Source organism: Pseudophryne corroboree, chromosome 4 (assembly GCF_028390025.1).
Source record: "Pseudophryne corroboree isolate aPseCor3 chromosome 4, aPseCor3.hap2, whole genome shotgun sequence".
NCBI classification, from domain to species: Eukaryota; Metazoa; Chordata; class Amphibia; order Anura; family Myobatrachidae; genus Pseudophryne; species Pseudophryne corroboree.
Window position 1 is genome coordinate 632,271,749 of NC_086447.1, and position 18,099 is coordinate 632,289,847.

The 18,099-nt window shown below is 47.9% G+C and overlaps 1 protein-coding gene across 5 annotated transcripts in view; it reads left to right on the forward strand.

The window, feature by feature from the left end:
• Positions 1–18,099, forward strand: part of TBP (TATA-box binding protein) — a 265,871-nt gene that overhangs the window by 78,062 nt on the left and 169,710 nt on the right. For all 5 annotated transcript variants that reach the window (XM_063917702.1, XM_063917703.1, XM_063917704.1 and 2 more), the window contains exon 4: positions 11,980–12,067. In XM_063917702.1, the coding sequence (XP_063773772.1) occupies positions 11,980–12,067 (88 nt within the window). The remainder of the gene's footprint in view (positions 1–11,979; positions 12,068–18,099) is intronic.

Genomic DNA, 18,099 nt, shown 5'->3' on the forward strand with positions numbered 1-18,099 from the left:
TGCGGGCCTGGAAGAAGAGGAATTTATGGTCCCCTTGGGCATCAAGGAAGCCTATCTCCATATTCCGATTTGGCAGCCTCATCAGGCCTACCTGCAGTTTGCGCTACTTCCAATTCCAGGCACTACCCTTCGGCCTGTCCACAGCCCCGAGGGTATTCACGAAGGTGATCGCGGAGGTGATGTTCCAACTCCGGGTCCAGGGGGTCAATGTGGTCCCTTTATTTAGACAATCTTCTGATAAAGGCACGATCCAGGGAGCTTTTGTTGATCCAAATCGACTGCACCATCCATCTTCTGTCAGACCATGGGTGGATCCTCAACTTACAGAAGTCCCACCTGGAGCCAACTCAGAGGCTCCTGTTCCTGGGGATGTTGCTGGATACTGTGGTGTGGAAACGTGTTTCTACCAGAGGACTAGACGAAAACACTTCAGGAGATGGTCCGCATGGTGCTCCGACCTACTCGAGTGTCCGTCCATCTTTGCATACGATTGTTGGGAAAGATGGTTGCCTCATAAGAGGCAATCCAGTATGGGAGGTTCCATGCCAGTACATTTCAGTTGGATCTCCTGAGCAAGTGGTCTGGATCACATCTACAGATGCACCGGATGATTCAGCTGTCGCCTCTGGACAGGATTTCCCACCTGTGGTGGCTGCAATCCTCTAATTTCCTGGCAGGCCATAGTTTCAGGATTGGATCCTCACAGCGGATGAGAGTCTGACAGGATGGGGAGCGGTCACCCAAGGGACGCAGGCCTGTGGTCGGCCCCAAAAGCCCTCCTTCCAGTCAACATTCTGGAACTTCAGGCGATCTACAATGCTCTGCTTCAGGCCTCTCTTCTGCTCAAAGATCACGCAATCCAGGTACAGTCGGACAACGCCGCGGCTGTGGCGTATATCAATCGTCCAGGAGGGACAAAAAGCAGAGCCTGCATGCGAGAGGTGTCAAAAATTCTCCTCTGGGCGAAAGAAATGCAAGAACAATGTCCACATTCCAGGTGTGGACAACTGGGAAGCGGACTTCCTGAGTCATCACGATCTCCACTCGGGGGAGTTGGGTCTCCACCATCAGGTGTTCCAACAGATCATCCACCGGTGGGACTGCCCACAGATAGACATGATGGCGTCTCAACAAGAAGCTTCACTGGTATTGCTCACGAACCCTCAGACGAGGGCGGTAGATGCATTGATTTCGCCTTGGCCTTACCAGCTGGTCTACCTATTTCCTCCGATTCAGTTGATCCCAAGGATGCTCAAGCGCATCCGAAATCAGGGAGCCCAGGCAATTCTGATTGCCCCGGATTGGCCTTGGACGGCGTGGTACGCGGATCTTCTGGACATGTCCGTCGAAGACCCTTGGCCTCTACCTCTCAGATGAGATCTTCAACAAGGACCGTTCGTCTACCCGGACTTACGGCAGCTTCGTTTGACGGCATGGAAGTTGAGCGGAACATCCTAGCTCACAAGGTCCTTTCCAAAAAGGTTTTTGCTACCATGGTTCAGGCCAGGAAATCTGTGAAATTAAAACACTATCATCATATCTGGAGAAGATATGTCTCTTGGTGCGAGGAAAGCACGTATCCGCCTGCGGAGTTCCACTTGACGTTTCTTGCATTTCCTGCAGGCTGGTGTGGATAAGGGCTTACGTCTGGGTTCCAGTAAGGTCCAGATTTCTGCTCTCCATTTTCTTCCAGAAGAAATTGGCAGTGTTGGCAGAAGTTCAGACCTTCTTGCAAGGGGTACTCCACATACAACCTCCTTTTGTACCGCCTATGGCACCCTGGGTTTTGAATGTAGTGTTGGAATTTCTACAGTCCTCCTGGTTTGAACCTCTGATGACGGGAGAAGACCGGTACCTCACGTGGAAGACTGTGATGTTACTGGCCCTGGCTTCTGCACGACGTGTGTCAGAATTGGGGGGGCCTTATCGTGTAAAACTCCCTACTTGCTCTTTTACGAGGACAGAGCGGAGCTTCAGACTAGACAGCAGTTCCTGCCGAAGGTTGTCTCCGCGTTTCACCTGAATCAACCTATTGTGTTTTCCGTCCAGTTCTGACACTTCTGCTCCGGAAGTGCAAAAAAGATAGATGTTTAGGCCTGCGCCTCCCACAGATACATGTAAACAATCACACCAAAGTGAAACAAATAAATTACTGAGCTTATATAATATGAGGATCATCCAGTTCCCACATGGATGTTACTCCTTCAAACTGATGGTAAATGGAGTGAAGATCTCCTTAGGCCACCTGTAACAACATAAGTGCTACCCTCCTCAAAGCTTATTCAGCATATGAGGGATAGGCACAATAAAGAACATAATCGTGTAGCCAGTTGTCACAGGGGAAATAGGAATTTAATAAAAAATACACTCACAAACGTATATTTAAAATAGGCATATAAAGCATCCAAGATAAAACAGCGGCACTTTGTATCTCACGGATTCCACAGATGTCAGCAACAATGTGGTGGATAAAAGCAGTTCCGGTTTCTGCCAGAGTCCCTCTGCTACAATCGCCAGTGTCCAATAACTGTCCAATTAGTTATTAAAAAGTCACAAATAAACGCGTTTTCGGATTGGGATAAATCCTTCATCATCAGATGTGTCCATACAACCGTTCATCATCCTTATATAGGACCTTAACTAGGTAATTAGCGTATTCACCTGTGGACGCCCAGTCACGTGACGCAGGAGTTACCCATGTGTTCCACGCACGTAGCTGCAGGAATCCCTCCGTCTTCACCAATGACGCCACCAAATGATGCCGATCATGTGACCCGGAAATGGTCCTCTGCGTTCCACAGTGTGTTCCACAGGGAACTTCTCGTCACGATCAGTGCGGCGCAGGGATAAACCAACATCACTACGCATAACTTCTATATTCCACAGGTAGATGATGGATACTGTGGACGCCCGGTCACATGACGCGTAAGTAACCCATGCGTTCCACGCACGTAGCTGCAGGAAGACCTCCGTCTTCACCAATGACGCCGCCAAACGATGTCGATCATGTGGCCCGGAAATGGTCCTCTGCGTTCCACAGCGAACAGCTCTGATCAGAAAGACTGATTCTTTGTTCGTGCTCTCTGATGTACAGAAAAAAAGTTGTCCTGCTTCGAAACAGTCGATTGCTCGTTGGGTTAAGCTTACTAGCCATCAGGCCCCTGTGTCTGCAACCTTGCCTGTTCCTAAGTTTCTAAAGGCCCACTCTACTGGATCAGTGGGCTCTTCCTGGGCGGCTGCCCGTGGAGTCTCAGCCTTATAACTCTGCTGAGCTGCTACCTGGCTGGGGAAAAACACTTTGAGGATATACAAGTTTGACAGAGGATACCCAGTTTGGGCAGGCGGTGCTGCACCAGTCTCTGCATGTTCCCGCCCGATCTGGAAGCTTTGGGACATCCCCATCATACTAGATTCTCCAATATCCCTTATGGATGCTAGATACAATAGGATTTTAATTACCTACTGGTAAATCCTTTTCTCGTAGTCCATAAGGGATATTGGGCGCCCGCCTCAGTGCGTTGACTATTCTGCTGGTTCTTTTTTATATGGTTATGGTTACCTGTTGTTGTGCCAGCCGTTGCTGGTCGTTGTATGTTAGTGGTGTGCTGGTTTATAAATCTCGCTACTCTTTGTTCTGTTTCCTTCTCTCATATATGTCCTTTCTCCTTCAGGCACTTTTTTACCTATAACTACCTGTGGGAGGGGTCATATAAGGGAGGAGCCAGCATACCCAGTGAAGAAATTTAAAGTGTACTGGCTCCTTAGGACCCCGTCTATACCCCATCGTACTAGATTCCCCAATATCTCTTATGGACTACGAGAAAAGGATTTACCGGTAGGTAATTAAAATCCTATTTTTGATGGGCCTAAGTTTAGATGTGCTGTATTACTACAGCTACTGTAGCTTTACATGTACAACTTTGTGCTTGAAAATTAAAATATGTCCTTACTCATCAGCACCCTGCACCTACAGTGAACACTAGTTACCTACTGGATTTCCGTCAAATGTACTTGTAAAAGCTTGTAACTGCTGTGCTCTTACACATCTATTTGATATTTGTTTTATCTATGTGATAGCCTTAGAGTTCTGCCTCTGTAGTAATCTGTGTTATTGATCAATGGTATCTAATAGTATCTGCCAGTGAGAGTATCTCTGCCTCAGTGGCAGAATCAAGTCCATTTGGTAGGTTTGCGCATTTGTGATGTCATGGTGCATGGAGCTTCACGGTGATTTACTAGTGCCAAACTGCAGTATAGTGTGGAAATGCAGTGCAGCACACTCTAAATACGAAACACTGCTAATCAGAATAATTCTAATAAACTCTGCAATGTAACAGAGTAAATTTGAGGAGCTTCGCATAATTTTGACCTAAAATATGGGCCCACCAACCACGACTAAGTGACCTAATATGCTGGTTTCTTGTGTGGAAACTGATTTACAGTGGGGCAAAAAAGTATTTGGACAGCCACCGATTGTGCAAGTTGACCCACTTAAAAAGATGAGAGGTCTGTAATTTCCATCATAGGTACACTTCAGCTGTGTGAGAGAATCTGAAAAAAATAAACAGGAAATCACATTGTATGATTTCTCTAACATCCTAGTGGATGCTGGGGACTCCGTAAGGACCATGGGGAATAGACTGGCTCCGCAGGAGACTGGGCACTTTAAGAAAGAATTTGGATTCTGGATGCTCCTCCCTCTATGCCCCTCCTCCTCCAGTTTGAATCTGTGCCCGGACGAGCTGGGTGCTACTTAGTGAGCTCTCCTGAGCTTGCTAAAAAGAAAGTATTTTGTTAGGTTTTTTTATTTTCAGAGAGATCTGCTGGCAACAGACTCTCTGCTACGTGGGACTGAGGGGAGAGAAGCAGCCCTACTCCCTGAAGATAGGTCCTGCTTCTTAGGCTACTGGACACCATTAGCTCCAGAGGGATCGTACACAGGATCGCACCCTTGGTCGTCCGATCCCGGAGCCGCGCCGCCGTCCCCCTCGCAGAGCCAGAAGACAGAAGCCGGTGACAGAAGCAAGAAGACTTCAAAATCGGCGGCAGAAGACTCCAGTTTTCATATGAGGTAGCGCACAGCACTGCAGCTGTGCGCCATTGCTCCCACACTACACCCACATACTCCGGTCACTGTAAGGGTGCAGGGCACAGGGGGGGGGGGGGGGGCGCCCTGGGCAGCAAAAGTTTGCATAATATACAGTTGGGCACTGTATATATGTATGAGCCCCCGCCAAAATTGTACATGAAAGCGGGACAGAAGCCCGCCGTCGAGGGGGCGGGGCTTCTTCCTCAGCACTCACCAGCGGCATGTTTTTTCTCCACAGCACCGCTGAGAGGAAGCTCCCCAGTCTCTCCCCTGCAGTTACACGGTAGAAGAGGGTAAAAAGAGAGGGGGGGCACATAATTAGGCGCAAAAATCAATATAAACAGCAGCTACTGGGTTAACATTAAGTTACTGTGTTATTCCTGGGTTTATAGCGCTGGGGTGTGTGCTGGCATACTCTCTCTCTCTCTCTCTCTCTCTCTCTCTCTCTCGGGGAGATGTACTAAGCCTGAAAAGTGATAAATATCACTGTGATAAAGCACCAACCAATCGGCTCCTAACTGCCATGTCACAGGTTGTGTTTGAAAAATGACAGTTAGGAGCCGATTGGCTGGTGCTTTATCACAGTGATATTTATCACTTTTCAAGCTTAGTACATCTGGCCCTCTGTCTCTCCAAAGGGCTTAATGGGGGAATTGTCTTCAGATGAGCATTCCCTGAGTGTGTGGTGTCGGTACGTGTGTGTCGACATGTCTGAGGTAAAAGGCTCCCCTAAGGAGGAGATGGAGCAAATATGTGTGAGAGAGGGTGTCTCCGTCGACAACGCAGACACCTGTTTGGATATGTGTATTAAGTGCTAAGGTGAATTTATTGCACAAAAGATTAGAGAACAGACAGGAAATCTACCCATGTCTGTCCCTATGTCGCAGAGACCTTCAGAGTCTCTCAATGCTCACTATCCAAAATAATAGACACTGATATCGACACGGAGTTTGACTTCAGTGTCGACTACGATAATGCAAAGTCACAGCCAAAATGGCGGAAAAGTATTCAATATATTATTATTGTAATAAAAGATGATTTGCATATCACTGATGACTCATCTGTCCCTGACACAAGGGTACACATGTTTAAGGGGAAGAAAGCTGAGGTAAATTTCCCTCCTCTCATGATGAAAAAGAGCGGGAATCTCCAGACAAGAGACTGCAGTTTCCCACAAAGAATTCTCAGGCAGTATCCTTTCCCCACTAGGGCCAGGATATGATGGGAATCTTCCCCTAGGGTGTCACGTTTGCCCCCAAAAGGTAGCCCTGACGTAACAGCTATTCTCAGGGACCCTGCAGATAGCGTGCACATTCTGGTACACTACTCAGACCGGCGATTGTGTCGGCATGGGTTTATAACGCTGTGGCAGCGTGGACAGGTACTTTATCAGCAGAGATTGAGACCCTAGTGTGTGTGTGTGTGTATATATATATATGTATATATATATATATATATATATATAAGATGCTGTCTTAAGAGATATATATATATATATGTATATATATATATATATATGTATGTATGTGTATATATATATATATATATATATATATATATATAACATGCCCAGAGAGACACGAGTATACTGGGTCCTAGAGTCAAGGCTATGTCGATTTCTGCTTGACGTGTCCTGTAGAATAGGCAATGGACAGATGATGCCGACGTAAGAGGCATATGGAAGGCTGAGGATTGTGTGGAGAAGGGTTCTCGGACCTGGTCTCCACAGCTATAGCTGGTAATTCTGATATTTTGCCTTATATTCCTGCACAGCCTAGGAAAGCACGTCATTATCAAATGCAGCCTTTCGAACAAAGAAACAAAGTCCGAGGTGCGTCCTTTCTTGCCAGAAGCGGGGGCAGAGGAAAGAAACTGCACAACACAGCTAGTTCCCAGGAACAGAAGTCCTCCCCGGCCTCTACAAAAATCCACCGCATGTCACTGGAGCTCCACAGACGGAGCTAGGCCCAGTGGGGGCACGCCTTCGTAAGTTCAGCCACAAGTGTGTTCACTCCTTGTTAGATCCCTGGGCAATAGATATAGTGTCTCAGGGATACAAGCTGGACTTTGAGAAGATGCCCCCTCACCGACGGCCCTGCCGGCTTCCCCCCACGGGAGGGAAACCGTGTTAACTGCAATTCACAAATTGTATCTTCAACAGGTGGTGGTCAATGTTCCCCTCCTTCAACAAGGAGGGGGTTATTATTCGACCATGTTGTAGTCCCGAAACCAGACGGTTCGGTCAGACCCATATTGAATTTAAAATCCCTGAACATATACCTGAAAAGGTTCAAGTTCAAGATGGAATCGCTAAGAGCGGTCATTGCAAGCCTGAAAGGGGGAGATTTTATGGTGACTCGGGACTTAAAGGATGCATACCTTCATGTCCCCATTTATCCTCCTCATCAGGTGTACCTCAGAATTGCGGTACGGGATTGTCATTACCAATTTCAGATGTTGCCGTTTGGTCTCTCCACGGCCCCGAGAATATTCACCAAGGTAATGGCGGAAATAATGGTGCTCCTGCGGAAGCAAGGTGTCACTATTTTCACGTACTTGAACGATCTCCTCATAAAAGCGAGATCGAGAGCAGTTGCTGAACAGCGTATCACGATCTCTGGAAGTGTAACGGCAACACGGCTGGATTCTATATATTCCAAAGTCGCAGTTGGTTCCTACAGCTCATCTGCCTCTCCTAGGCATGATCCTAGACACAGACCAGAAAAGGGTTTATCTCCCGATAGAGAGAGCTCAGGAGCTCGTGACACTGGTCAGGAATCTATTAAAACCAAAACAGGTGTCAGTGCATCACTGCACTCGAGTCCTGGGAAGGATGGTGGCATCATACGAGGCCATTCCCTTCGGCAGGTTCCATGCGAGGACCTTCCAATGGGACTTACTGGACAAGTGGTCCGGATCACATCTTCAGATGCATCGGTTAATCACCCTATCCCCCAGGGTCAGGGTGTCTCTCCTGTGGTGGCTGCAGAGTGCTCACCTTCTCGAAGGTCGCAGATTCTGCATTCAGGACTGGGTCCTGGTGACCACGGATGCAAGCCTCCGAGGGTGGGGGGCAGTCACACAGGGAAGAAAATTCCAAGGGCTGTGGTCAAGTCAGGAGACTTGCCTTCACATCAACATCCTGGAACTAAGGGCCATATACAACGCCCTTCGTCAAGCGGAGTCCCTGCTTCGCGACCAACCGGTTCTGATTCAGTCAGACAGTATCACCGCAGTGGCTCATGTAAACCGCAAGGCGGCACAAGGAGCAGGGTGGCGATGGTAGAAGCCACCAGAATTCACGTAAGCGCACTGTCAGCAGTGTTAATTCCGGGAGTGGACAACTGGGAAGCAGACTTCATCAGCAGGCACGACCTCCACCCTGGAGAGTGGGGACTTCATCGAGAAGTCTTCATGCAGATTGCAAGTAGGTGGGAACTGCCACAGGTGGACATGATGGCATCCCGCCTCAACAAAAAGCTGCAGAGATATTGCGCCAGGTTAAGAGACCCTCAGGCGATAGCTGTGGACGCACTGGTGACACCGTGGGTGTTCCCGTCGGTCTATGTATTTCCTCCTCTTCCTCTCATACCCAAGGTGCTGAGAATCATAAGGAAAAGAGGAGTGAGAACAATACTCTTTGTTCCGGATTGGCCAAGAAGGACTTGGTATCCAGATCTGCAAGAAATGCTCACAGAGGACCCGTGGCCTCTGCCTCTAGGACAGGACTTGTGCAACAGGGGCCCTGTCTGTTCCAAGACTTACCGCGGCTGCATTTGACGGCATGGCGGTTGAACACCGGATCCTAGCAGAAAAAGGCATTCCGGATCCTAGCAGAAAAAGGCATTCCGGATGAGGTCATTCCTATGCTGATAGAGGCTAGGAAGGATGTGACGACTCAACATTACCACCGCATATGGCAAAAATATGTGGCTTGGTGTGAGGCCAGGAATGCCCCTACGGAGGAATTCCAGCTGGGCCGTTTCCTTCACTTCCTACAGTCGGGAGTGACTTTGGGCTTTAAATTGGGTTCCATTAAGGTTCAGATTTCGGCCCTGTCTATTTTCTTTCAAAAAGAACTAGCTTCTCTGCCTGAAGTTCAGACGTTTGTAAAGGGAGTGCTGCATATTCAGACCCCTTTTGTGCCTCCAGCGGCACCTTGGGATCTTAACGTGGTGTTTAGTTTCTTGAAATCACACTGGTTTGAGCCACTTCCAACCGTGGAGTTAAAATATCTCACGTGGAAGGTGGTTATGCTACTAGCCTTGGCTTCGGCTAGGCGTGTGTCAGAATTGTCGGCTTTGTCACATAAAAGCCCCTATCTGGTTTTCCATGCGGATAGAGCAGAATTGCGGACCCGTCCACAATTTCTGCCGAAAGTGGTTTCATCCTTTCATATAAACCAACCTATTGTGGTGCCTGTGGCTACTACTGACTTGGAGGATTCCGAGTTACTTGATGTAGTCAGGGCTTTGAAGGTTATGTAGCCAGAACGGCTAGAGTCAGGAAAACAGAATCTTTGTTTATCCTGTGTGCTTCCAACAAGCTTGGGGCGCCTGCTTCAAGTCAAACTATTGCTCGCTGGATCTGTAAAACGATTCAGCAGGCTCATTCTGCGGCTGGATTGCCGCTGCCTAAATCAGTTAAGGCCCATTCCACAAGGAAGGTGGGCTCTTCTTGGGCGGCTGCCCGAGGGGTCTCGGCATTACAGCTTTGCCGAGGGGCTACTTGGTTAGGTTCAAACACCTTTGCAAAGTTTTACAAGTTTGATACCCTGGCTGAGGAGGACCTTGTGTTTGCTCATTCGGTGCTGAAGAGTCATCCGCACTCTCCCGCCCGTTTGGGAGCTTTGGTATAATCCCCATGGTCCTTACGGAGTCCGCAGCATCCACTAGGACGTTAGAGAAAATAAGATTTTACTTACCTGTAAATCTATTTCTCGTAGTCCGTAGTGGATGCTGGGCGACCGTCCCAAGTGCGGAATTCTTCTGCAATACTTGTATATAGATATTGCTTAAATAAGGGTTATGTTATAGTTGCATCAGGGTTGATCTGATTCTCTGTTGTTGTTCATACTGTTAACTGGGTAAGTTTATCACTAGTTATACATTGTGATTGGTGTGGCTGGTATGAGTCTTGCCCTGGATTCCAAAATCCTTTCCTTGTACTGTCAGCTCTTCCGGGCACAGTTTCTCTAACTGAGGTCTGGAGGAGGGACATAGAGGGAGGAGCCAGAGCACACCAGAATCCAAATTCTTTCTTAAAGTGCCCAGTCTCCTGCGGAGCCCGTCTATTCCCCATGGTCCTTACGGAGTCCCCAGCATCCACTACGGACTACGAGAAATAGATTTACCGGTAAGTAAAATCTTATTTTTTTAAGCAATTTACCTATATATTCTTGTGGAAAATAAATATTTGGACCCCCCCCCCCCCTGTTTTTTTTCACCTAACAAGCAGCAAGATTTCTGGCTCTCACAGACCTGTTACTTACTTCTTATTTAAGAAGCTCTTTTATCCTCCACTCGTTACCTGTATTAATGGCACCTGTTTGAACTGGTTATCTGTATAAAAGACACCTGCTCACACCCTCAAACAGTCAGACGCTTCCTCTCCACCATGGCCAAGACCAGAGAGCTATTTAAGGACACCAGGGACAAAATTGTAGAGCTGCTCAAGGCTGGGATGAGCTACTTGACGATAGGCAAGCAGCTTGGTGAGAAGAGATAGACTGTTGGAGCAATTATTAAAAAATGGAAGAAATACAATATCACTGAAAATCTCCCTCGACTTTGGGCTCCATGCAAGATCTCACCTCGTGGGGTATCAATGATCTTGAGAACAGTGAGGAATCAGCCCAGAACTACACGGGGGACCTGGTCAATGGCTTCAATAGAGCTGGGACCACAGTCACAAAGGTTACCATTAGTAACACACTAAGTCGTCATGGACTGAAATCCTGCAGTGCCCGTAACGTCCCCCTGCTTAATCCAGCACATGTCCAGGCCTGTCTAAAGTTTGCCAGTGACCATCTGGATGATCAGAGGAGAATTGGGAGAATGTAATGTGGTCAGATGAGAGCAAAATCAAACTTTGGTATAAACTCCACTCGCCGTGTTTGGAGGGAGAAGAATGATGAATGGCATCCCAAGAATACCATACCCACTGTGAAGCATGGGGATGGAAACATCATGCTTTGGGGCTGCTTTTCTGCAAAGGGGACAGGACGACTGATCCGTATTAAGGAGAGGATGAATTGGGCCATGTATCGTGAGATTTTGGGAAAGAACCTCCTTCCCTCTGGGTCTTCCAGCATGACATTGTCCCCAAACACACCGCCCGGGCAACTAAGGAGTGGCTCCGTTAGAAGCATTGCTAGGTCCTGGAGTGGCCTAGCCAGTCTCAACCCAATAAAAAAAATCTGTGGAGGGAGTTGAAAGTCTGTGTTTCCCGGCGACAGCCCCAAAACATGACAGATCTAGATAATATCTGCATGGAAGAGTGGGCCAAAATACCTGCTACAGTGTGTGCAAACCTGGTCAAGAACTACAGTAAATTTTTGCCCTCTGTAATTGCCAACCGAGGTTATATTACAAAGCATTGAGTTAAACTTTTTGACTGTCCAAATATTTATTTTCCGCAAGAATATACAAATAGTTTAAAAATCATACAATGTGATTTCCTAGTTTTTTTTTTTTTCTTTTTGTTTCAGATTCTGTCTTACAGTTGGAGTGTATCTATGATGGAAATTACAGACCTCATATCTTTTTAAGTGGGTCAACTTGCACAATCAGTGGCTCTCCAAATACTTTTTACCCCACTGTATTTTTCTTTTCTTCACTATTATACAACCTATAATTTACATTTATTCTTCATTCTTGATGTTTTTGCAGAAACATAGTGTCCACAGTGAATCTTGGCTGCAAATTGGACTTAAAAACAATTGCACTTAGAGCTCGAAATGCTGAGTACAATCCTAAGGTAAGTCCTCTATCTAGTGAAAAGTGCTGTAACATTAATACACTGTAATTGAATATTGCTTTATGTATAACGTTCACAAGAATTCTACATCGTAACAGGTATTGATATTTGATGATACATCTTGGGTTCCCTGCTTCTTTATGTAAATCAGACTTCCTAGCTGTGTCCATCTCTGAATCGGGCCCTTAGTTACCAGAAGCTTCTGAGTGAATGTGTTGTACTTTGCGGGTGACTAGTTTTGAAGTTTGTGTGTCAGTCCAATTAGCAGTGAACGGTGCGATGTGCCTTGCCGTGGCGTTTAAACGCTGACAACTGCACCCGATCTCGCACCCTTCGCAGGGTAGTTTTAGTCTGAATTTGCACTCAAGTTTTGGACCTCTATGGGATGGCAAGCAAATTCGGGCCGCTGTAAAGTGCAACCTCTGCCGCGATAACGCACACCTGTGAAATCATCGCAGACAATTGTAATGACACCTATCTATATATGTTTGTAAGTTGGTGCCTGCAGTGCAGGTCAACTAACAGGGGGCTGCATTAGGCATCCCTGAAAAGAGCTTTTTTAGAAGACTTCAAGGGCCACAGCACTTTCTATGTCATCCTGGCATGCTGTGCTGCAGCTCCATCACCTCCCTCGGTGGCACTGTGTACTCCCGCGGCCTGGTTCCCTGATACTTGCAGCGGAGACGCACCGGTTTTTAGGCACACAGCCGCTGCCACTCTCCTGGATCATGTGGCTGCACAACAGGGAGGAGGTAAGAGGGTCCCGTCGGTAAATCGCGGTCTAAGCAGACGGACCGCGACGCTGGTGTGGCCACTGTGGCCGTGCAGGGACCCCACTATATCCACCAGGGCATGGGAGCACAGGTCGGATACCAATATATCCATTTTAAATAAGGCTCCATAGTACCAGGTGGTGAGGACCAGCATAAGGGATAAGGCGCTTGACCTGTAACCCCTCCCCCAGCTACAGGCACCATCTACTGCTGGTGTTCTCGCTCTCGAGCTGCCTCACACTCTCCCTCACTCCCTGACTGAGATGCTGGGCGCCATTTTCTAAAATAGATGCGACTGGTCTCCGTGACTGTAGGGCAAGGTCTCCTTTGTAAAACCAGCCTGTACCTCAGTGCCGTGGTTTTACAAACGCTTAAGTATTTCTCTTTCATCCACTAGGGGACACTGGAGTCCTATACAGTAGGGGTGTGAAGCCTTGAACCGGAGGTGTGGCACAATCTAAAATTAGCATTGTCTGCACAGCCGGCTCCTCCCCCTTCACATCCCTCTTTCCTAAGTTTGAAAAAATGTGCTGGAGCACTAAGCTCCTGACTAAAATAACAGTGTGTGCTGCGTCCACCTAATAAAAGGGAGACAGAGACACATATATATTGGAGAGACAAAGATCCCTATTGAAGGGACCTGCCTCTCTCCACAGGAGATCCTCCAAGTCCTCCTAACAGTGAGTACTGATTGAAGGAAAGAAGTAGCTTAGGCAGGGTCCTTCATGTTTTTTTTTTTTTTTTTTTCTTGGATGTCCTTCCTTATTTAATATCATAAACTATCACTGCTGCCTCCTGTAATAGACCCCCTCTTGCATGTACAGCGGCGGGCGCGGGAGCAGAGTGCGGCGCGGGACTCAGCCCTTCCTCCCTGTGAGCAGGGAGCGACGGCAGAGAGGCGCGCTACACAGCGACGAATCGGTCAGCCGAAGCGGAGCACAGGCGCCGCTACGGGACTGTCCCGGCGCGAGCCGGCCAGCGGGTGCGGAGCGCGCCAAATAGTAGCGGGGAAGTCTACTCACCGAGCGCCAGATAGCAGACTCTGCGCACGCCAGCCAGCGGGCAGCGGGAGGGGGCCAAAAAAAAATAAAAAATCAAGGCAGCAAGTGCTTCCAGTACTATAATGAAATAGAAACTATATATGGGGCAGACCATATAGTATTAAAGGACATTTAGTGGGGGCCATATTTAATGATTATGGCGCCAGAATGTGATAATGGGTGGGTCATCCCCCTTCCCCCAGTAAAGTACATAGGAGAAGGTTGCTTATTACAGAATTAGCTCCCCCTGCTGCACTGCCTGCATAGCATAATATAGCAGAGAGATCGTTAGGTAACGGCTCCCTCTGCTGGTGTACAATAAATTTACAGTATATGAGGATCTCCTGAAAGGTAATCAAACTTTACAATTTATATTTTCAAGGGACTTCTGTTTCAAAGATCCTGCAGAAAATACACGGAAGCAAGCGAATACCAACCCTAACATCGTAGCTGATTTACAGTTGGGGTGTGAGGATTGCGAGTCGGCTGGTGTTTTATTTTTTTTATTTTTTAAATTTAATTACAGTAAAGATATTGGCCTGCTCCTTTTATATACGAAAAGGACAGGTAATTCCAGCCGGATCCAATAGCTTCGCTTCCGTCATCTCCCAGTCTTTCTCTTCCTAGTTTAAAGGGTGAGAGCGCGGCGGGTTACCCTGGTACAGGGTTTTCAAAACAACATGTCTAAGGCAACCAAGACCTGTTATGTTTGTACGAAATGTAACAAGAAGAGCACGCGTGTTGGCAGCTCCGGGGTATGCGACTCCTGCTTAGACAAGGACGCTCCACCTGGGAGCAGTGCTCTGGCTACGGCATGGGAAGACAACCTTGCTAATAGAATCTCTATGGAGATGGCAGAATCGTGCAAGCAGCAATCAGAATGGGCTGCGGGATTCTCAAAGACGATGGAGGAATTTCTGATCAGGTTAACGCCGCCCGCACACGCAGAAACCAGTGTGCGCAAGGCTGTTAAAAGAACTCTCCCTATGATACCAGAATCAGAAGAGGGTTTTCTTCTTGATACGGAGGAAGGTGAATTAATTGAACCTAACCTAGACGCCGACTTTCCAGAAGAGGACTCTGCAATCTCAGGTCTAGACTCCTTAATTGACGCGGTAAAAAAGATCCTAAGCTTTAAAGACGAGGAAATACGGGAGCCGGAAGATTTCGATTTGTTAGAATCCCAGAAGCCGCGTTCAGCAGTGTTTCCCATTCCTAAATCCCTCCAATCTCAGGTAGAGGAGGCTTGGAAACAACCTGACAAACGGTTTCAATTTCCGAAACGGTTTCAGGTAATTTATCCCCTACCTTTGGGTGTAATGGACAAGTGGGAGACTCCGCCGGTAGTGGATGCTTCACTAGGAAGGTTGTCAAAAAAGACAATTTTACCAATTACTAACGTAACTACTTTAAAGGATGCGTCAGACCGTAAAGTTGACACTGCGTTAAAGTCAATTTTTGTTGCAGCTGGTGCAGCGCAGAGACCTGCGATCGTCTGTGCTTGGGTCAACAAGGCCATGGGTGCATGGTCCGGCCGTATTGTACAACCTATTGAGGAGGAAAATAGCTTAGAAGAGATTATTCAACTGGCGGAACACATTCGGGAATCTGCATCGTACTTATGTCAAGCTTCTAAGGATATTAGCAGAATAGCATCGCGCATATCTGCATCGGCCATATTGGCTAGACGGATTTTATGGCTCAGAGAATGGCAGGGAGACTCTGAGACCAAAAAGGCGGTAGAATCCATCCACTTTGGGGGTGAAATGCTGTTCGGACCAGAATTAGACAAGTGGATTTCGCAGGCTACAGCGGGGAAGTCCACTTTTCTGCCTACTCCTTATACGAGAACCACCCCACAAACTAGGAGAGGTTATTCGGGACCTGCGTTTACTTCATTTCAATCACAGTCCTTTCGAGCCCGAGGAAGGGGTTTCGGTACACAAGCACGTGGGGGCAGAGGTAGAGGCCGCTCACAGGCAGCAACCAGAAAGCAGGATAAACCTACTGACAAGACCGTGGCATGACGGCCTCCCAGCTCACCTGGGGTCCCCCTTGGTGGGCGGCCGACTGGAAGGTTTTCAGGACATCTGGGCCAAAACCTCACCAGAACTTTGGGTGAACAACTTAATCTCTCAGGGATACAAACTGGAATTTCAACAGAGGCCTCACAGTCAGTTTTTTATGACAGGATTGCCTCAGTGCTCTCAAAAAGCAAGGGCACTACGGGCAGCAATTCAAAAGTTGCTACAGGCAGAGGTCATTATTCCGGTTCCCGCTTCTCAGAGAGGAACGGGGTTCTATTCCAATCTTTTTGTCGTGCCAAAGCCAGACGGGACGGTCAGACCAATACTCAATTTTAAAAGTTTTCAACCAGTTCTTAAGGGTCTACAAATTCAAGATGGAATCAATCCAATCGGTCATTGCAGGCCTAGAACAGGGCGAGTTCTTGGTATCCATGGACATAAAAGATGCATATCTGCATATTCCAATCTGGACTCCTCACCAGGCTTACTTGAGGTTCGCACTGCTGATGGATCACTACCAATTCCGGTCCTTGCCGTACGGTCTATCATCAGCCCCAAGAATCTTCACAAAGATCATGGCAATCATGGTTGCAGGACTGAGACTGTTGGGGGTCACGATTATACCTTATCTGGACGATTACTGATCAAGGCACCATCTCAAAATCGACTGCTCAAGGATGTTCAGACATCCCATCAATTTCTAATTCAACATGGATGGATTATCAATTTCCAAAAGTCCAACCTCATACCGACTCAACGGATTCAATTCCTCGGTCTCATCTTGGACACGGTACTATTACGTGTGTTCCTGCCAGAGAACAAGGTACAGGACCTACAGAGATTAGTGGCTCAGGTACTGAGGACGCAAACGGTTTCTCTGCACCTCTGTGTGCAACTTCTCGGGAAGATGGTGGCGTCGTTCGAAGCTCTCCAGTACGGCAGACTTCATTCCCGACCATTCCAAATAAACCTCATTGCTCAGGGAGCAGGCTCGCACTGGCTTCTCCATCGGAGAATCAGACTTAAACCGCAGGTACGAGTCTCCTTGATATGGTGGTCGTTACACAAGAACCTTGCAGCCGGCAAGAAATTCGGCATTTGGGATTGGAGGATTCTGACAACGGACGCCAGTCTCAGAGGTTGGGGAGCCGTCCTAGAGGACCACCAGTTTCAAGGACGGTGGATGTTACAGGAGAGCAGACTACCCATAAATATCCTCGAACTAAGAGCAGTTTACAATGCGCTTCTCTTAGCAGAAGACATAGTCATGAATCAGCACATCAGGATTCAGTCGGACAATGTCACGATGACGGCTTACATAAACCGTCAAGGAGGGACAAAGAGCAGGATGGCGTTAAATGAAGCCACAAAGATCTTGTTGTGGGCAGAAAAACGAAACATCATCCTCTCCGCAGTGTTCATTCCAGGTGTGGAAAACTGGGAAGCAGATTACCTCAGTCGCCAGGACATGCATCCGGGAGAGTGGTGCCTACATCCACGGATTTTCGACATGGTGGTGAGACGATGGGGTCTGCCTCAGGTGGACCTAATGGCGTCTCGGCAAAACCATCAGCTGACCAGATGTGTGTCAAGGACTCGAGATCCAGCAGCAGAAGGAGTGGACGCATTAACGCTTCCTTGGCGTTACAGGTGGGTTTACATATTTCCACCATTCCCACTCATACCCAGGGTTCTGAAAAGGGTGAAGCGGGAACGAGTGTGGGCGATTCTAATCGCACCAGATTGGCCCCGCAGGAGTTGGTACACCGACCTGCGGGGGTTACTTGCGGAAGATCCTTGGAGGTTACCTCAGAGAGAGGACCTGCTATCTCAGGGACTGTTTCTACACCCCGACCTGAACAGGCTGCGTTTGACGGCGTGGCTATTGAAACCCGGATCTTAAGAAACAGAGGGATTCCAAGAACGGCCATTCCTACAATGATTGCCGCTAGGAAGCCAGTCACAGCCAGGCACTACTACAGGATTTGGAAACGGTACATGGCTTGGTGTCAGGAACGGGGATGGAATTCAACGAACTTCCACTTATCTCGACTGTTACTTTTCCTTCAGGCCGGTCTAGAGGGAGGACTCAGACTGGGCTCTCTGAAGGTTCAAATTTCGGCTCTCTCCATCTTTTTTCAACAGCGGCTAGCATCCTTGCCAGAGATTCAAACCTTTTTACAGGGGTTTCT